This window comes from Drosophila miranda, chromosome 3 (genome assembly GCF_003369915.1).
Source record: "Drosophila miranda strain MSH22 chromosome 3, D.miranda_PacBio2.1, whole genome shotgun sequence".
Lineage (NCBI taxonomy): Eukaryota > Metazoa > Arthropoda > Insecta > Diptera > Drosophilidae > Drosophila > Drosophila miranda.
Genome location: NC_046676.1, coordinates 1,723,955 through 1,745,519, shown reverse-complemented (window position 1 = coordinate 1,745,519; position 21,565 = coordinate 1,723,955). Strand labels below are relative to the sequence as shown.

Here is a 21,565-nt window from a genome sequence, read left to right as displayed (position 1 = left end):
GTAATTATGAAGTCTAGTGTAAGTTTATGAAGTCTAGTGTAAGTGTAAGGCTAGGGCAAAGAGGGGGCGTAATAAAGCTCGCTCTCTCGCTCTTGGCGAATTCGCCCTGCTTTGCCACCGCAGGTTAGCTTAAATACGAGATTGAATTGTGAAGGAAATAGAGTCTATCGTTAATATTCAAAGAGATTGAGCGCAATCATTTTCGCCCCGCCAAATATACAGCCAACCTAAGTTTTCGGTGATTTTTATTTAGAAAAACTCTTCTAATTTTTCGTCTCTCACTCGCTTTGTAATAGCTCGGTCAAATTTTTCAGTTCTTAATGGTCAAAGCGAAAGACAATTATTTTCAATTTAAAATTGAATTATTTTCTTAAGATAAAAAACATGTTCAACCCATTTTTCTCAGGTATGGATTTTTCGAATGAGTATTTAAAAAATCGCCATTTGCTTTCATATAAAAAAGTTGAAATTTTAACTTGAAAGAAAAAAACTGTTTCTAACTTGAAGTAATCGAAAAAAAAATAATAAAAAAAAGGGTAAATAATGTTTGTGATATTCAAAGTGATATTTAATATGTATTTTATATAATTTTCGTAAACTTATCCATTTCTGTGGGGCTTACTTCTGATTCGCATTCGTACGACCTGGTCGTGGTACTTCGTAGTCAAAACAGCCTTTTCCAAGTCAGCGCAAGCCATACCTGTATATTTAAATAAAAACTAGTAATATCTGTTCACGTAAAATAAAACTTTACCTTATGCACATGAATGCTATTGGTTCTGCTTAGTATCATGGAATTCCTTTTGTCTTAACCAGATTAACTGGCTTAAAACCCGCTCAATTTCCGCGTTTGACCACGGCAGGTATTAGATTATTGCAGTAGGCACACTAATGTTCCAAATAATAAGGCTTTGTTAATTTATAGATTAATATAGTTGTTTATTTTATTTTTTCATCTGCCCGCACTCGTCTCTTAGGAAAAGTGAACTTAGCTAAAAGATAGAGAAGCAAAGAGCGCAAAAATGAGTACATGACGCCATTGCAATGCAGCAGAATTCTTTCGTCTCCTTATATCTCAATCTCTCGTACTCGGCTTAGCAGCGGCCCCGAGCAGCTCTAACGATCTCGGGCTATCCTACTCTCTCGCTCGCGTCTAAGCTAGCTGCATAGGGCCCGGCCATTTGTCTCGTCAGCCCTTGCATTTTCAGTCTTAAGCTAATCGTCGCTGCTATTAGATTAACATCCTCGCATCAATCGTTCGCCCAATTACCCCCATATGTACATACGCGATAAGTTGGTTTACATATGCAAATAAATTGTGAATTATATACAACTTCTCGACTTTCATTAAATTCAAAATTGCAACAGTTATTAAAAACGCTTAATAGCTTAACATCCATTTTTCTTAACGCTCAAGATTTGGTTGTCGGAAAAGGTCAACCTGTTGTAGAATTTGTATATTGTCTGGTAAACTGGCAAATATCGTTAAAAAATAACGGGAAAAAAGCGTAATCTGTAGAACTGATCCGTAGTGCACACTCTACCACCAGCGAAATATATGTTTATTTCGATAGTAAAAAATGTATCTTTTCAGAATACTATGTTTAAAGCCGTATATTTTAGGCCGGAAATGGTATATTTTAGTATAATTTTGAAATTAAAATGGTATATTTTAGCTGATGATGACTCGGTCAGACTACTTGCAATAGCTATTGAATCCCTGGTTATTAAAAAAAAGAATAACATTGCAAAATAGTTTTTCATCTGCTCAGTGATAAATATATAACTTGTTAGTTTCGCAGAAAATGCATAATTTATAATTTAGTGGTATCGAAAATGTGAATTCACGTAAATAACTATATTCAATTAAAAGATACTTGGTGAGCACAAAAATGTATACATACAATTGTGGTATGCATTTCGATAATTTATGGAAGACTACATATACGACTCCATAAACATAGTATGTACACACGTACTTGTCTTAAAAAAAAATGTAAATTGTCTATCTTGTATTATATCTATGTTACTTTATATCAGTAAAAAAAAGGACCATAACGAAGGTTTCTCAGATCTTATATGTAGGTACCCTTACAGGAAGTTTGAAAAATCAATAATTAATTTTACCCAATTCATCGCTTTTAATACATATGTGGTGCTGAGCTGATGAGATATTAACTGTATTCAATATGTTTATGGATGCTGATAACAATCAAACGTGTATCATGTAACTACCTTCATATTTTATATTTCGCATAGCTACATAAATATGTACATATGCAGACACATAAGGGGGCGTGGCATCTTAGACGTCTTATACATATGTACATACATTTGTACATATGTTTTTTTACAGTGTACAGTAAAATAGGAATAGTATTTACAAGACTTATGTGTGCATGTATGTATGTACCGTATGTATTTACATACAAATACGTATTGCGATTCAAAGAAGTAATCGAAAACGAATATTTTAATATCTCCTTCGTTATCCTAGTTTTGTAAGATTATCCTTTTTTCGGTACTTTTTTATGCAATCGAGAAAAAAAATATAAAAAAGCATAACTGATTGTTTTTAAAGTTGTTTTTTTTTTTTGCTTAAAGGAAAAACATTTTTTGTTTTATTTTTTTGCTTAAAGGAAAAACATTTTTTGTTTTATTTTTTTAATATTCCTATTGCTACAAACTTTTAAATACATGTATGCTTTTGAGAAATAAAATGTTTTTTATATGTACATACACTTGCTCGCATATCTCTGCGTACACTTAGAAAACGAACTACATTTTCATGTTTAGTTGCGGATAACTTCTAATATAAGGCACTTTGGGCAACGATTTTTTTGTAATAATATTCTTTGCTTATTTCTAAACCTATCTACATTTGTTTTTTATTCAATAAAACAAACTTAATAGGAAAAAAAAATCATTAAAAAAACATAAGACAAACTTGACACCTCAAAAGTCTGCGTACACTCTAACAATTCTGCGTACACGACTAAAATTCTAAGTTGTTAATATTTTGTGGGATCTTAATATCGTTTTAAAACATCTGCCAGACGTCTAGGCATTGAGTCAACCAGATTCCTGGTGTCCTCGGCAGTTATTTTGCCCCATTCCTCCAGGATAACTTCCTTCAACATGTTTTTAGAGCTTATGGTGTGCTTACGAATCCTGCGATCGAGTAAATCCCATAGATGTTCTATGGGATTCAGGTCTGGGGACTAAGGAGGCGATCAAAGCTCATTTTGTACATTGTAAAGCAAACAGAGCTTAACATTGTGGGCAGTATGCGTCGGATCATTGTCCTGTTGGCAGCAAAAGTCGTCTTCAAGCTGTAATTTTTGGGCACTCTGCTGAAGGATTTATGAAGGAATGGGGCAAAATAACTGCCGAGGACACCAGGAATCTGGTTGACTCAATGCCTAGACGTCTGGCAGATGTTTTAAAACGATATTAAGATCCCACAAAATATTAACAACTTAGAATTTTAGTCGTGTACGCAGAATTGTTAGAGTGTACGCAGACTTTTGAGGTGTCAAATTTGTCTTATGTTTTTTTTAATGATTTTTTTTCCTATTAAGTTTGTTTTATTGAATAAAAAACAAATGTAGATAGGTTTAGAAATAAGCAAAGAATATTATAAAAAAAAATCGTAGCCCAAAGTGCCTTATATTAGAAGTTATCCGCAACTAAACATGAAAATGTAGTTCGTTTTCTAAGTGTACGCAGAGATATGCGAGCAAGTGTATGTATGTATGTATGTATGTATTTCCAGAAAATGCTTTAAAAATCGAGATATTTTGAAAAGGAAACGGCGTTTTGGTCTGCGTTAGTTTTGGAAATGTACAATGTTGTCCACATGTGCTAGAAAACTTAAAGCTGACAAATTTCAGTTTCAAAACGACGATATTCTCCTAATAACACTCTTCACAGGAAACTGTACACGATGTTCCATGGTTAAGCTTCCAGAAAAAGCACATTAGTTTTTTAAATTTAACGTTTTTATTGATATTAAAACAAGAAAATGTCCTAAGACATGTAAAATTTCTTATATGATTATGAATTGACAACAACGAAAAGCACAACCGGAAATTTTTGAAATCGCCACAAACAGTAAAGCCTTCGTAACGGATACTTGGTATTCAGTTTATATATATGTAAATACATACTATGTTTAATGATAGAAACGACAGATCACTTCTTGTCTTGCTTTGTTCATTTCGGCTACATTAAAGATCAATAGCGACGAGTTTCTGCAATCTAGTTCATATGACCGTTTGCCATGCAACTTCTAAATTTTAGAGGCGTGACAGAAATGTAATGTAAACTTTATTTACACTTGAAATTAACTGTGATAAAAGTCTGCACGGTTAATCTAGTTATTATAGTCTCTTAAAAACTAGGCGACAAAGACAGACAGACTTGGATATATCGACTCAGGGTCGGAGAGGCTTTTTTATTTCTTACGTGTTTTTTTTGTTTAATTTGTATGGATTAGCGAAATATGTATTTAAATGGTATCATTCAATATTATCGTTTTTAAATTGATATAGTTAAATCATGAATCCAGCACATAGTTTGAATATGGATCCATCGTTGGTGCAGGAGGCAAACAGTATGCAAACCCAGTATGCATCATTTCAAAATTTTGAACAATTTTCGGCAGCTGGATATACAAATTCACCAATATACATCACAAAGCCGCCAGGAATTGGTGCCATATCACATATTACGCCTCATTGTTCAGTACTTGGTCCTCAGAATAAGATCGAGACAGGTTCTCCAGAAGTTGCCCTTGCAGGTATGGAGAATCATTCTTTAGGTCCAACTGTTAGATATATACAAGCCGCCCAATTTGATGAGACACCAGAATATGGGATCTCAGGTATACCATGTGGTGTAGAGTCCCACTATACAGATGAATCCGTGGTACCTTACGGCTACACAACAGAACCTGGTTATGGAATGCAAGGCACAAGCTCTAATCTCAAACAATTCACTGCAAGTCCTTTTGATGATAACCTCAATGGGTCTGAAACTGTTGGCGAGTCTCAATGTCGACCTTTTGACGGTGCAGCTGATTTTAAATTACCTCAGTTCGCCATGAGTTCAATAAATGCTGCCCCCCCCAGAGGAGTAGGGGAGAAAGAAGATTACATCGGCGGATCTGACAACGACCTTTGTTCAACCATGAGGTGGCGCGATCCAAATCTTTCAGAAGTGATAAGTTTTCTTAGCAACCCGAACAATGCTATAAAAGCAAATGCAGCAGCATATTTGCAACATTTATGTTACATGGACGACCCAAACAAGCAACGTACACGATCATTGGGAGGAATACCACCATTAATTCGATTGTTGTCGTATGATTCTCCAGAAATACATAAGTAAGTAAAGAACTTCAGCCTGAATTATGAATCTTAAATATAAAATTTAAAATCATGTAAAATAGGTTTTTTCAGTCGCATGTACAGTTTCGGTCAAAATAATTGTAGTGCCTACTACTATAGGTTATAAATATTGTTAATATTCTCCAAAATAGCTTCAACAATCGAATTGATTTCTTTATCTCGGCAACTATCGCAGAATTTATGTAATTGAAAATACAGTTATGTTTGCGTCCTATTTTAAGCTTTTTTTCAAAGCATTACTATTTCGATGCGGTCGAAATAATAAAAGTGCTAAATAGTGTTAAATAATAGTTGAATGGTTTATTTAACAGTCGTAAGCTTGTATAATTTATTTTTGGTCGAGGTGCAAATATCATTGGTTGCCTTGCTACTATGATCCGAAATGCTAATCAATAAAAACCATAAAGTAAAACCCGTGAACCCGTACCAAATTATCAGTAGATCAAATACTACGACAGTTGCAGTCTTAAAAAGTTTTTAATTTGGAAACTAGTGTTGAAAGCATTGGAAGAAGCCTGTGAGATTATAATTGAATAGTACAAAGAACAAAATTGTTACTGGCAAAAAAACATGAAATCACAAGGTTGAAGATTTAAGGAATTTAAATTGACCATTGGAAAAGTAAAGAAATAGTCGGACGAGTCCAAAATTGTTTTAGATCCGTAGAACCTGTGCCGTATATAAGACAACCACAGCAAGATGAATTTTCGACAAGATATACTTGCAAAACTGTTATATACGGCGGGTCTTCAATATTGGCTTGGACGAGTTTTTCCTACTAGGGAATTTAGCTGGTATATGTGCTAAAAACATTATGGATCGTCATTTATATGTTGGGATATTGGCTAATATGTAGGTCGAAGGACATAAATCTGTTTTGGAGGGCCCAGGAGGATAAAAATTCGAAGGACACTCACAAAGTTGCCACTTCTATGCACTTCTATTATTTTTAACGGGACATTTTTGAATTTTTAAATGTTGACTAGAAAAATTGTACATAAAAAAGTTAAAATGGACCTATTATAATCACTTTCAATAGACGAGTCGATTGCGCCATGTCTGTCTGTTCATCTGTCCGTCCCTATGAGCGCCTAGTGCTCAAAGTCTATACGAGCTAGAGCAGTGAAATTTCGTATCCAGCCTTCTGTGATATGTTACTGTTACAAGTGTATTTCAAAATTTCGACCCACTCCCTTCCGCCCCCACAAGGACAAAAATCTGTGTCCTCAACAATTTTGAAGAAACGAGAAAACTAAAAACGCACAATCAATCATCTACCAGTTTATTTATTTATTTAATTAGCAATTATCTTCTAATAATGGTACTTATCTAGTTAAAAAAGGAGGAAAGAAGAGAAGTTACAAATTTGTTAAATTTAGGTGATTATAAATATTACATGCTATTAGCTTAAGGGATAGTTCAGGGGATAAGGTATGACAGGGAGCTATAGTTGTGACATATAACACTAAAAGGTTCATTTGGGCATAATTATACCTACATATGGGTAAGCGGATTGGCCGAAAAGTACGGGTAGGTCTAGATGGAACAGCGAAGTCAATCTTACCCAAGATAGTTTGGGAGTCAACAATACCGAGAAGGAGCTTGTGCACGAACATTACCCCATTACGACGGCAGGTCAATAAGATTTTGTCTACATCGGTAGGGTGTCAAGATTCTACCCGAGTCCCAGTTTAAGTTACGCAGGGCAAAAGATAAAAATTGCTTTTGCACCGATCCAATAACAACCTGCTGCTCTTTATACTGCGGGCTCCACACAAAGGAACAATACTCCAATATCGGACGTACTAACAAGATATACAGTTGTTTCGTCACGTACGGGTCGTCTAACTTCTTAAACCAAAGCTTGATGAACGCTAAAACACCCTTAGCTTTATTTACTGTTGCGGCTAAATGGCTGTTAGAACACATCTTATAATCCAATAGGACTCCGAGGTCATTTGAAATCGAAATTCGCTCCAGGACATGATTTCCTAGAACGTACGGTAAAATGTCATAAGTTTGCATGAAAAAACCGTGTTGCGTCGGAGATATCAAGCTGCAACAAAGATGTTGCAGTTGCAGGGTGACCAGGAACTCAAGAAGATTCGGGATGGCGGAAAGCTTTGCGGTACCACGATAGTTTTCAATATTTGATCTTGAACCTTTTTTGTGAATCGGAATGATGTAGGACTCATTCTTAATTACTGAGAGACACGACTGTTCCTAAGAGAGGTTGAAGAGAAAGGTCAAGGGTTGGTCGAAGTCAAAAGACGCACTATTTTTATGAACTTGACGCAACAGTTGTATACTGTTGTTATTTATCGATCTATCGAAACCAGCTCAACATCCTTGAAGATCATGACCTCAGCTCCGACTACCTGTCTCTCATTTCTACATTATCGACCACTCTGCAGACGATCCTAGCCATGACGAAGCAGCTGAAGCCTAACTCAAACGTTCCCATATTCAAGGAAATTATACGCAGCTCTCTAGACTTACACACATATTTAAGGACCGCTCAAGATGTTGATTTTGCGATCGACACTCTTATGCCCAAAGCCTATGACGCTTCTGCAGCTGCTGCCACTTGCGGCCCTCGAGGTATTCGAACGTCGCAGACTGGAAGTCATAGAGACGGCACTTTAAGTGATTTTGAAGGACTGCTTCTACACAAGAAACGACTCAGGCGCGAATATACACGCACCAGCGACCCTCAAGTTGACAGTGTTTTCAGGAGAAGGGCGCCACATGGGCGAGATCAGCAGGTCAACAACATGGCAACATCTCAACCGAAATTCGCTACACCTAGTTTTGATGGCACAACAACATTTGGCGTTTTCATGATACATTGAAGAATAATTGGACGGAAGCTAACCGCGCGACCGCTTTGGTGCTTTCCTTGAATGGTCTGGCAGATGAGGTGCTACAGTCGATTCCCGACTTAGATAAATTGAACTACGAGGCTGTTAAATGTGCCCTGGAGCGTCGATATGGAGGTGGCGAAGTAAGGTGAATGATGGTAAACGATTGACAATAAACCAGGCACATTGGACTTGAGATTTCCAAATCTCACTATTAGAGGCGTAATGTATGTAAGTGAATGTGTAATGACTTTGGACACAGGTGCTTCTCATTCAATATTTAGAAGTTTAGTTAAGGTAAATGTGGAGCCTCTGAATGAGATAGGACTACAAACAGCTACAGGTGGAGACGCGTAGATAAAGGGCAAAGTTACAAAGAAGCTTAGAAGACGAACCTAGGACAGGATTTCATTGTAGCCGATATCATAATAGGAGTAAATTTTTTTTGTGTTATAGTTTTACGCAGGACTTGAAGGATACATTTCTGAGCATGGGAATGTGAAAACGGTATCAATGGCTACGCATCGCACAAGGAAATGGAAAGATAAAGATCGACGCTGCAGCTCAGACCGAAACTACATCCAAATTCAGGCTGTTCGGCTGCCTCGACTTTTCATGAAAAAAGGTGCCCTCCATGTTGAGAAAGCATAAGAATCTTCTTTTACGCAGAAGAGTAGTGAAACGGGCGACGGCATCAAATCAGACGTGAAATCACTGCAACGAATAGTTACAATTAAGGAGAAGCTGATAGAAGCACTTATCAACGACGTTAAGTCTTCGGAGATCCAGTTAGAGGTTGAGGCCCGACGTCAACCCAATCGACGGTCGACGCACGAGGACATCTGGAATACTTTTTCGGGTAGTATCTTCCAATTAGCACCACCGGCAATGAAGTTGTATTAATACTGTTTCCGTTTCTCAATTTAAAATACGAACTGTAGAAACGTTAAAGCTCATTCTGCAGCTCGGTGCGGTTAGGCTTTTAGAACGATTTAAGTTCGGTTTTTATTTAAGTTAAGTTAAAGTTGAAAAATAACACAAAATTTGTTCATGTCAGACATATCAAATCCCAAAAATATGTAATTCAGCTCATTCACTCTGTATTCTATGAGTATCGGGTAAAAGAAATATAAATGAAATGCGAAAGCGCTCATAAATACAGCAATAACACAAAAACACACTTAAATCGACGTTTGCACTATTAAAAGTTATGCACTATCGATTAAGGAAAGATTTGTAATATTTTCCGTGTAATTCGGGAGTTCTTGAAAAAAACTAAAAACGCACAATCAATCATCTACCAGTTTATTTATTTATTTAATTAGCAATTATCTTCTAATAATGGTACTTATCTAGTTACAAAAGGAGGAAAGAAGAGAAGTTACAAATTTGTTAAATTTAGGTGATTATAAATATTACATGCTATTAGCTTAAGGGATAGTTCAGGGGATAAGGTATGACAGGGAGCTATAGTTGTGACATATAACACTAAAAGGTTCATTTGGGCATAATTATACCTACATATGGGTAAGCGGATTGGCCGAAAAGTACGGGTAGGTCTAGATGGAACAGCGAAGTCAATCTTACCCAAGATAGTTTGGGAGTCAACAATACCGAGAAGGAGCTTGTGCACGAACATTACCCCATTACGACGGCAGGTCAATAAGATTTTGTCTACATCGGTAGGGTGTCAAGATTCTACCCGAGTCCCAGTTTAAGTTACGCAGGGCAAAAGATAAAAATTGCTTTTGCACCGATCCAATAACAACCGGCTGCTCTTTATACTGCGGGCTCCACACAAAGGAACAATACTCCAATATCGGACGTACTAACAAGATATACAGTTGTTTCGTCACGTACGGGTCGTCTAACTTCTTAAACCAAAGCTTGATGAACGCTAAAACACCCTTAGCTTTATTTACTGTTGCGGCTAAATGGCTGTTAGAACACATCTTATAATCCAATAGGACTCCGAGGTCATTTGAAATCGAAATTCGCTCCAGGACATGATTTCCTAGAACGTACGGTAAAATGTCATAAGTTTGCATGAAAAAACCGTGTTGCGTCGGAGATATCAAGCTGCAACAAAGATGTTGCAGTTGCGGGGTGACCAGGAACTCAAGAAGATTCGGGATGGCGGAAAGCTTTGCGGTACCACGAAAGTTTTCAATATTTGATCTTGAACCTTTTTTGTGAATCGGAATGATGTAGGACTCATTTTTAATTACTGGGAGACACGACTGTTCCTAAGAGAGGTTGAAGAGAAAGGTCAAGGGTTGGTCGAAGTCAAAAGACGCACTATTTTTATGAACTTGACGCAACAGTTGTATACTGTTGTTATTTATCGATCTATCGAAACCAGCTCAACATCCTTGAAGATCATGACCTCAGCTCCGACTACCTGTCTCTCATTTCTACATTATCGACCACTCTGCAGACGATCCTAGCCATGACGAAGCAGCTGAAGCCTAACTCAAACGTTCCCATATTCAAGGAAATTATACGCAGCTTTTTAGACTTACACACATATTTAAGGACCGCTCAAGATGTTGATTTTGCGATCGACACTTTTATGCCCAAAGCCTATGACGCTTCTGCAGCTGCTGCCACTTGCGGCCCTCGAGGTATTCGAACGTCGCAGACTGGAAGTCATAGAGACGGCACTTTAAGTGATTTTGAAGGACTGCTTCTACACAAGAAACGACTCAGGCGCGAATATACACGCACCAGCGACCCTCAAGTTGACAGTGTTTTCAGGAGAAGGGCGCCACATGGGCGAGATCAGCAGGTCAACAACATGGCAACATCTCAACCGAAATTCGCTACACCTAGTTTTGATGGCACAACAACATTTGGCGTTTTCATGATACATTGAAGAATAATTGGACGGAAGCTAACCGCGCGACCGCTTTGGTGCTTTCCTTGAATGGTCTGGCAGATGAGGTGCTACAGTCGATTCCCGGCTTAGATAAATTGAACTACGAGGCTGGTAAATGTGCCCTGGAGCGTCGATATGGAGGTGGCGAAGTAAGGTGAATGATGGTAAACGATTGACAATAAACCAGGCACATTGGACTTGAGATTTCCAAATCTCACTATTAGAGGCGTAATGTATGTAAGTGAATGTGTAATGACTTTGGACAGAGGTGCTTCTCATTCAATATTTAGAAGTTTAGTTAAGGTAAATGTGGAGCCTCTGAATGAGATAGGACTACAAACAGCTACAGGTGGAGACGCGTAGAGAAAGGGCAAAGTTACAAAGAAGCTTAGAAGACGAACCTAGGACAGGATTTCATTGTAGCCGATATCATAATAGGAGTAAATTTTTTTTGTGTTATAGTTTTACGCAGGACTTGAAGGATACATTTCTGAGCATGGGAATGTGAAAACGGTATCAATGGCTACGCATCGCACAAGGAAATGGAAAGATAAAGATCGACGCTGCAGCTCAGACCGAAACTACATCCAAATTCAGGCTGATCGGCTGCCTCGACTTTTCATGAAAAAAGGTGCCCTCCATGTTGAGAAAGCATAAGAATCTTCTTTTACGCAGAAGAGTAGTGAAACGGGCGACGGCATCAAATCAGACGTGAAATCACTGCAACGAATAGTTACAATTAAGGAGAAGCTGATAGAAGCACTTATCAACGACGTTAAGTCTTCGGAGATCCAGTTAGAGGTTGAGGCCCGAGAGAATCGGAATAGACTACCAGAGACGTTACATCACTATTCTCACCGGCAGTAAGTAATTCTCACCCTCTCGTCAACCCAATCGACGGTCGACGCACGAGGACATCTGGAATACTTTTTCGGGTAGTATCTTCCAATTAGCACCACCGGCAATGAAGTTGTATTAATACTGTTTCCGTTTCTCAATTTAAAATACGAACTGTAGAAACGTTAAAGCTCATTCTGCAGCTCGGTGCGGTTAGGCTTTTAGAACGATTTAAGTTCGGTTTTTATTTAAGTTAAGTTAAAGTTGAAAAATAACACAAAATTTGTTCATGTCAGACATATCAAATCCCAAAAATATGTAATTCAGCGCATTCACTCTGTATTCTATGAGTATCGGGTAAAAGAAATATAAATGAAATGCGAAAGCGCTCATAAATACAGCAATAACACAAAAACACACTTAAATCGACGTTTGCACTATTAAAAGTTATGCACTATCGATTAAGGAAAGATTTGTAATATTTTCCGTGTAATTCGGGAGTTCTTGAAAAAAACTAAAAACGCACAATCAATCATCTACCAGTTTATTTATTTATTTAATTAGCAATTATCTTCTAATAATGGTACTTATCTAGTTACAAAAGGAGGAAAGAAGAGAAGTTACAAATTTGTTAAATTTAGGTGATTATAAATATTACATGCTATTAGCTTAAGGGATAGTTAAGGGGATAAGGTATGACAGGGAGCTATAGTTGTGACATATAACACTAAAAGGTTCTTTTGGGCATAATTATACCTACATATGGGTAAGCGGATTGGCCGAAAAGTACGGGTAGGTCTAGATGGAACAGCGAAGTCAATCTTACCCAAGATAGTTTGGGAGTCAACAATACCGAGAAGGAGCTTGTGCACGAACATTACCCCATTACGACGGCAGGTCAATAAGATTTTGTCTACATCGGTAGGGTGTCAAGATTCTACCCGAGTCCCAGTTTAAGTTACGCAGGGCAAAAGATAAAAATTGCTTTTGCACCGATCCAATAACAACCTGCTGCTCTTTATACTGCGGGCTCCACACAAAGGAACAATACTCCAATATCGGACGTACTAACAAGATATACAGTTGTTTCGTCACGTACGGGTCGTCTAACTTCTTAAACCAAAGCTTGATGAACGCTAAAACACCCTTAGCTTTATTTACTGTTGCGGCTAAATGGCTGTTAGAACACATCTTATAATCCAATAGGACTCCGAGGTCATTTGAAATCGAAATTCGCTCCAGGACATGATTTCCTAGAACGTACGGTAAAATGTCATAAGTTTGCATGAAAAAACCGTGTTGCGTCGGAGATATCAAGCTGCAACAAAGATGTTGCAGTTGCAGGGTGACCAGGAACTCAAGAAGACTCGGGATGGCGGAAAGCTTTGCGGTACCACGAAAGTTTTCAATATTTGATCTTGAACCTTTTTTGTGAATCGGAATGATGTAGGACTCATTTTTAATTACTGGGAGACACGACTGTTCCTAAGAGAGGTTGAAGAGAAAGGTCAAGGGTTGGTCGAAGTCAAAAGACGCACTATTTTTATGAACTTGACGCAACAGTTGTATACTGTTGTTATTTATCGATCTATCGAAACCAGCTCAACATCCTTGAAGATCATGACCTCAGCTCCGACTACCTGTCTCTCATTTCTACATTATCGACCACTCTGCAGACGATCCTAGCCATGACGAAGCAGCTGAAGCCTAACTCAAACGTTCCCATATTCAAGGAAATTATACGCAGCTCTCTAGACTTACACACATATTTAAGGACCGCTCAAGATGTTGATTTTGCGATCGACACTCTTATGCCCAAAGCCTATGACGCTTCTGCAGCTGCTGCCACTTGCGGCCCTCGAGGTATTCGAACGTCGCAGACTGGAAGTCATAGAGACGGCACTTTAAGTGATTTTGAAGGACTGCTTCTACACAAGAAACGACTCAGGCGCGAATATACACGCACCAGCGACCCTCAAGTTGACAGTGTTTTCAGGAGAAGGGCGCCACATGGGCGAGATCAGCAGGTCAACAACATGGCAACATCTCAACCGAAATTCGCTACACCTAGTTTTGATGGCACAACAACATTTGGCGTTTTCATGATACATTGAAGAATAATTGGACGGAAGCTAACTGCGCGACCGCTTTGGTGCTTTCCTTGAATGGTCTGGCAGATGAGGTGCTACAGTCGATTCCCGACTTAGATAAATTGAACTACGAGGCTGTTAAATGTGCCCTGGAGCGTCGATATGGAGGTGGCGAAGTAAGGTGAATGATGGTAAACGATTGACAATAAACCAGGCACATTGGACTTGAGATTTCCAAATCTCACTATTAGAGGCGTAATGTATGTAAGTGAATGTGTAATGACTTTGGACACAGGTGCTTCTCATTCAATATTTAGAAGTTTAGTTAAGGTAAATTTGGAGCCTCTGAATGAGATAGGACTACAAACAGCTACAGGTGGAGACGCGCAGAGAAAGGGCAAAGTTACAAAGAAGCTTAGAAGACGAACCTAGGACAGGATTTCATTGTAGCCGATATCATAATAGGAGTAAATTTTTTTTGTGTTATAGTTTTACGCAGGACTTGAAGGATACATTTCTGAGCATGGGAATGTGAAAACGGTATCAATGGCTACGCATCGCACAAGGAAATGGAAAGATAAAGATCGACGCTGCAGCTCAGACCGAAACTACATCCAAATTCAGGCTGTTCGGCTGCCTCGACTTTTCATGAAAAAAGGTGCCCTCCATGTTGAGAAAGCATAAGAATCTTCTTTTACGCAGAAGAGTAGTGAAACGGGCGACGGCATCAAATCAGACGTGAAATCACTGCAACGAATAGTTACAATTAAGGAGAAGCTGATAGAAGCACTTATCAACGACGTTAAGTCTTCGGAGATCCAGTTAGAGGTTGAGGCCCGAGAGAATCGGAATAGACTACCAGAGACGTTACATCACTATTCTCACCGGCAGTAAGTAATTCTCACCCTCTCGTCAACCCAATCGACGGTCGACGCACGAGGACATCTGGAATACTTTTTCGGGTAGTATCTTCCAATTAGCACCACCGGCAATGAAGTTGTATTAATACTGTTTCCGTTTCTCAATTTAAAATACGAACTGTAGAAACGTTAAAGCTCATTCTGCAGCTCGGTGCGGTTAGGCTTTTAGAACGATTTAAGTTCGGTTTTTATTTAAGTTAAGTTAAAGTTGAAAAATAACACAAAATTTGTTCATGTCAGACATATCAAATCCCAAAAATATGTAATTCAGCTCATTCACTCTGTATTCTATGAGTATCGGGTAAAAGAAATATAAATGAAATGCGAAAGCGCTCATAAATACAGCAATAACACAAAAACACACTTAAATCGACGTTTGCACTATTAAAAGTTATGCACTATCGATTAAGGAAAGATTTGTAATATTTTCCGTGTAATTCGGGAGTTCTTGAAAAAAACTAAAAACGCACAATCAATCATCTACCAGTTTATTTATTTATTTAATTAGCAATTATCTTCTAATAATGGTACTTATCTAGTTACAAAAGGAGGAAAGAAGAGAAGTTACAAATTTGTTAAATTTAGGTGATTATAAATATTACATGCTATTAGCTTAAGGGATAGTTCAGGGGATAAGGTATGACAGGGAGCTATAGTTGTGACATATAACACTAAAAGGTTCATTTGGGCATAATTATACCTACATATGGGTAAGCGGATTGGCCGAAAAGTACGGGTAGGTCTAGATGGAACAGCGAAGTCAATCTTACCCAAGATAGTTTGGGAGTCAACAATACCGAGAAGGAGCTTGTGCACGAACATTACCCCATTACGACGGCAGGTCAATAAGATTTTGTCTACATCGGTAGGGTGTCAAGATTCTACCCGAGTCCCAGTTTAAGTTACGCAGGGCAAAAGATAAAAATTGCTTTTGCACCGATCCAATAACAACCTGCTGCTCTTTATACTGCGGGCTCCACACAAAGGAACAATACTCCAATATCGGACGTACTAACAAGATATACAGTTGTTTCGTCACGTACGGGTCGTCTAACTTCTTAAACCAAAGCTTGATGAACGCTAAAACACCCTTAGCTTTATTTACTGTTGCGGCTAAATGGCTGTTAGAACACATCTTATAATCCAATAGGACTCCGAGGTCATTTGAAATCGAAATTCGCTCCAGGACATGATTTCCTAGAACGTACGGTAAAATGTCATAAGTTTGCATGAAAAAACCGTGTTGCGTCGGAGATATCAAGCTGCAACAAAGATGTTGCAGTTGCAGGGTGACCAGGAACTCAAGAAGACTCGGGATGGCGGAAAGCTTTGCGGTACCACGAAAGTTTTCAATATTTGATCTTGAACCTTTTTTGTGAATCGGAATGATGTAGGACTCATTTTTAATTACTGGGAGACACGACTGTTCCTAAGAGAGGTTGAAGAGAAAGGTCAAGGGTTGGTCGAAGTCAAAAGACGCACTATTTTTATGAACTTGACGCAACAGTTGTATACTGTTGTTATTTATCGATCTATCGAAACCAGCTCAACATCCTTGAAGATCATGACCTCAGCTCCGACTACCTGTCTCTCATTTCTACATTATCGACCACTCTGCAGACGATCCTAGCCATGACGAAGCAGCTGAAGCCTAACTCAAACGTTCCCATATTCAAGGAAATTATACGCAGCTCTCTAGACTTACACACATATTTAAGGACCGCTCAAGATGTTGATTTTGCGATCGACACTCTTATGCCCAAAGCCTATGACGCTTCTGCAGCTGCTGCCACTTGCGGCCCTCGAGGTATTCGAACGTCGCAGACTGGAAGTCATAGAGACGGCACTTTAAGTGATTTTGAAGGACTGCTTCTACACAAGAAACGACTCAGGCGCGAATATACACGCACCAGCGACCCTCAAGTTGACAGTGTTTTCAGGAGAAGGGCGCCACATGGGCGAGATCAGCAGGTCAACAACATGGCAACATCTCAACCGAAATTCGCTACACCTAGTTTTGATGGCACAACAACATTTGGCGTTTTCATGATACATTGAAGAATAATTGGACTAAGCTAACCGCGCGACCGCTTTGGTGCTTTCCTTGAATGGTCTGGCAGATGAGGTGCTACAGTCGATTCCCGACTTAGATAAATTGAACTACGAGGCTGTTAAATGTGCCCTGGAGCGTCGATATGGAGGTGGCGAAGTAAGGTGAATGATGGTAAACGATTGACAATAAACCAGGCACATTGGACTTGAGATTTCCAAATCTCACTATTAGAGGCGTAATGTATGTAAGTGAATGTGTAATGACTTTGGACACAGGTGCTTCTCATTCAATATTTAGAAGTTTAGTTAAGGTAAATGTGGAGCCTCTGAATGAGATAGGACTACAAACAGCTACAGGTGGAGACGCGCAGAGAAAGGGCAAAGTTACAAAGAAGCTTAGAAGACGAACCTAGGACAGGATTTCATTGTAGCCGATATCATAATAGGAGTAAATTTTTTTTGTGTTATAGTTTTACGCAGGACTTGAAGGATACATTTCTGAGCATGGGAATGTGAAAACGGTATCAATGGCTACGCATCGCACAAGGAAATGGAAAGATAAAGATCGACGCTGCAGCTCAGACCGAAACTACATCCAAATTCAGGCTGTTCGGCTGCCTCGACTTTTCATGAAAAAAGGTGCCCTCCATGTTGAGAAAGCATAAGAATCTTCTTTTACGCAGAAGAGTAGTGAAACGGGCGACGGCATCAAATCAGACGTGAAATCACTGCAACGAATAGTTACAATTAAGGAGAAGCTGATAGAAGCACTTATCAACGACGTTAAGTCTTCGGAGATCCAGTTAGAGGTTGAGGCCCGAGAGAATCGGAATAGACTACCAGAGACGTTACATCACTATTCTCACCGGCAGTAAGTAATTCTCACCCTCTCGTCAACTCAATCGACGGTCGACGCACGAGGACATCTGGAATACTTTTTCGGGTAGTATCTTCCAATTAGCACCACCGGCAATGAAGTTGTATTAATACTGTTTCCGTTTCTCAATTTAAAATACGAACTGTAGAAACGTTAAAGCTCATTCTGCAGCTCGGTGCGGTTAGGCTTTTAGAACGATTTAAGTTCGGTTTTTATTTAAGTTAAGTTAAAGTTGAAAAATAACACAAAATTTGTTCATGTCAGACATATCAAATCCCAAAAATATGTAATTCAGCTCATTCACTCTGTATTCTATGAGTATCGGGTAAAAGAAATATAAATGAAATGCGAAAGCGCTCATAAATACAGCAATAACACAAAAACACACTTAAATCGACGTTTGCACTATTAAAAGTTATGCACTATCGATTAAGGAAAGATTTGTAATATTTTCCGTGTAATTCGGGAGTTCTTGAAAAGTTTATTTTGTTTAAATATCGGCTGTTTAGTCTGCTTAGAGCCCTTGGGCACCAAAGATGCTTTGTAATTTATACCAACTGCACCTATTGAAACATAATTCTTGCCAACACAATCTATGTTCTTACATACATATATGAAAGTATAAAACATGTATCAAATGTATGCATATGTGTATTAAGGGCAGAAAATACAAAAACTATCGTAATGTAGGCAATAACATCTCCCAATAATTAATTTCCATAAACACCTAAACTATTATATCTTAAAAAAGTTCTAACAGGTTATTTTGTTTTTGTTTTTAGAAATGCTTGTGGAGCCCTTCGAAATTTATCTTACGGTAGACAAAATGATGAAAACAAGCGTGGAATTAAAAATTCTGGCGGAATAGAAGCGTTGGTTCATCTTCTTTGTCGTTCTCAAGAGACAGAAGTAAAAGAATTGGTAACTGGAGTTTTATGGAATATGTCTTCTTGTGAAGATATCAAGCGGTCAATTATTGATGAAGCACTAGCTGCAATAGTCTGCAACGTTATAAAACCTCATTCCGGATGGGATCCCGTTTGTTGTGGTGACACTTGTTTTTCTACAGTATTTCGAAATGCTTCGGGAGTGCTGCGAAATGTCAGTTCAGCTGGAGAACATGCAAGAGGGTGTCTTCGCAATTGCGAGCATTTAGTGGAATGTCTTCTCTACGTAGTTCGAGCTGCAATAGAGAAAAACAATATTGGAAACAAAACTGTAGAAAATTGCGTGTGTATACTTCGTAATCTTTCGTATAGATGTCAGGAAGTGGAAGATCCCAACTACGATAAGCATCCCTTCATAACGCAAGATAGGGCTATCCCATCTTCGTCAAAAGGTAAAATAAAACAAAACATGAAATGTCCATTGTTAAATCTATATTTTTATTTCTAGGAGAAAATTTAGGATGCTTTGGAACAAGTAAAAAAAAGAAAGAAGTGTCTGCTACTGAAGCTCTTCAGGACTATAGCATATCCACAGAGTATTCTAAAAGTTCAGTAACTAATAGCCAGATGAATAAGGGCTACGAACAATTATGGCAACCGGAAGTAGTTCAATATTACTTATCATTATTGCAAAGTTGTTCTAATCCAGAAACACTTGAAGCTGCGGCAGGAGCAATTCAAAATTTATCTGCATGTTATTGGCAACCCAGCATTGATATTCGTGCAACAGTGCGTAAAGAAAAAGGTCTACCTATTCTAGTAGAGCTCCTTCGGATGGAAGTGGATCGCGTAGTCTGTGCAGTTGCTACTGCCCTACGCAATCTAGCTATTGATCAGCGAAATAAAGAACTAATTGGAAAGTACGCTATGCGCGATTTAGTCCAAAAACTTCCATCTGGAAATGTACAGCATGACCAAAACACATCGGATGATACCATAACAGCTGTATTGGCTACAATTAATGAGGTCATAAAAAAGAATCCAGAATTTTCTCGTTCACTTTTAGATGCAGGTGGTATAGACCGGCTTATGAATATATCGAGACGAAAAGAAAAATATACTTCTTGTGTAATAAAGTTTGCTAGTCAAGTTTTGTATACGATGTGGCAACATCACGAACTGCGAGACGTCTACAAAAAAAACGGTTGGAAAGAGCAAGATTTCATTAGTAAAAATTTCACTGCGCACAGCACTCCACCAAGTTCACCAAACAATGCCAATAACACCCTTAACCGACCAATGGCATCTCAGGGACGTACGCGCTATGAAGACAGAACAATTCAGCGTGCACCTAGTTCTTCATATAGGAATAATGACTCTAGTGGAGCTGTTATGTCGAATAATGAATCAGCCTTGCTTTCGGAAATGGTTAGAAAACAATTATAGAATGTATATTTGTTCGTTAATTATTTAATTAGTATTAGATACACGTGAAGTATTTAAATCTTAAATTATTCTTAAAAAATACAGCGTTTCTTTTACATTTACATATAAGTTTTTACAGCATATGCCAATACATATTGTAAAGGATTATATTCATTAAACATCTGGTACGCTAATCTGATTACTTAATAAATACACTAAGATATATCCATGTACCCTGCAAGTATTTTTATTGCTACATATTTATATCCTTGAAGGGTACTGTCGGGTTTCCTAGCCCTATATTTAGTTATTAAGTATCATAGCCAAATTATTGTGGTGGAGCCTAACGACCTGCAAAGCTGCGTAGACTACACATGCTAAATCGGTGCACATACTTGCAGAATTTTCCCTGTCCAGAATTTTTTTCCATCACAATATATTTAGGATCTCACTTACATGTATTTAGACGTCACTTTAAAGTGTAGTGTAGTTAGAATTGTCAATCGATGCAGGCAGGGCGGATGGGGGTGCGATCTACTTCAACTGGATTTCACTGTTGTATCGGATGTCTGCCTTTGTTAAGGATTTCAATGCTGGACAGTTTTTCCTAGGGATTTGTAATATTTTTTCTTATGGTCTAATATCGTCGCGTCTAAAAACCGGTTTTTTAAGAGTTACTACCACGGCTGAAACGCGTAGTGGGTCGAAATGAGATGTAAAGTCAAAGAATTTAATAATCGCTTTCAATAATAATAATTATTATTATTATTATATAGACGCTTATAGCATATGTATGTCTCAGAAAGAGAATGCAGCGCTTTCAAAAATCCAAACATCAAGAAAAAACTCATTTCAGTTCATGAGATACAGTGGCGAGCAGTGAAATGTGGACACTCATTTTAACTAACTTTAAACCGATAGCGCGTATCTAAAATCTTACAAATCAATCGGAAAACATTTTTATTGCATAAATACATTCATTAGCTGTTGATAAACATCTCTTTTTCATAAAAAAAGCCAGAAGTTTTAACGAAAATAACGAAAAAAATAAAAATGTAAAAAATTACAGAACCAAATATGGCAGGCATATTGGCTTTGCAGTCAACGTCCAAGATTCTTCTCCTGAACCGCAGATGGATACGAACTAGCATGCCTCACCACGGCAGTAGCAGGTATCCTGAAATCTCTCGACCAACTACGTAACGCAGGTACAACCCTACCCTCGAAAAACCCTCAGAAGATCATAATGCTGTCGGGGCTTTGGATCGGATTCTGGAACGCCTGTAACATGGCTCATAACACTAATGAGCAGCCTCTATTTTTACAG

At 38.3% G+C, this 21,565-nt stretch overlaps 1 protein-coding gene across 4 annotated transcripts; it reads left to right on the top strand.

Moving 5' to 3' along the window:
- Window positions 1-1,693: 1,693 nt before the first annotated feature.
- Window positions 1,694-20,471, top strand: LOC117187833 (catenin delta-2-like). 4 transcript variants are annotated; one of them, XM_033390702.1, is made up of 4 exons: window positions 1,694-1,880; window positions 4,554-5,387; window positions 18,709-19,265; window positions 19,322-20,471. In XM_033390702.1, the coding sequence occupies exons 2-4, from the start codon at window positions 4,561-4,563 to the stop codon at window positions 20,257-20,259; spliced, it is 2,322 nt and encodes a 773-aa protein (XP_033246593.1). In that variant the 5' UTR covers window positions 1,694-1,880; window positions 4,554-4,560; the 3' UTR covers window positions 20,260-20,471. The 4 variants fall into 4 exon arrangements, with proteins under 4 accessions (XP_033246593.1, XP_033246596.1, XP_033246594.1 ...); XM_033390703.1 differs by having other exon boundaries at window positions 1,877-1,963; XM_033390704.1 differs by lacking the exon at window positions 1,694-1,880 and adding an exon at window positions 2,019-2,081.
- The last annotated feature ends 1,094 nt before the right edge of the window (window positions 20,472-21,565 follow it).

Excerpts from the sequence above, each read along its gene's own strand:
- LOC117187833 (XM_033390702.1), top strand. The coding sequence starts at position 4,561 with ATGAATCCAGCACATAGTTTGAATATGGATCCATCGTTGGTGCAGGAG. Across the intron at positions 5,388-18,708 it reads GATTCTCCAGAAATACATAA|AAATGCTTGTGGAGCCCTTC; the intron begins GTAAGTAAAGAA and ends TTTTGTTTTTAG. Across the intron at positions 19,266-19,321 it reads TATCCCATCTTCGTCAAAAG|GAGAAAATTTAGGATGCTTT; the intron begins GTAAAATAAAAC and ends TTTTATTTCTAG.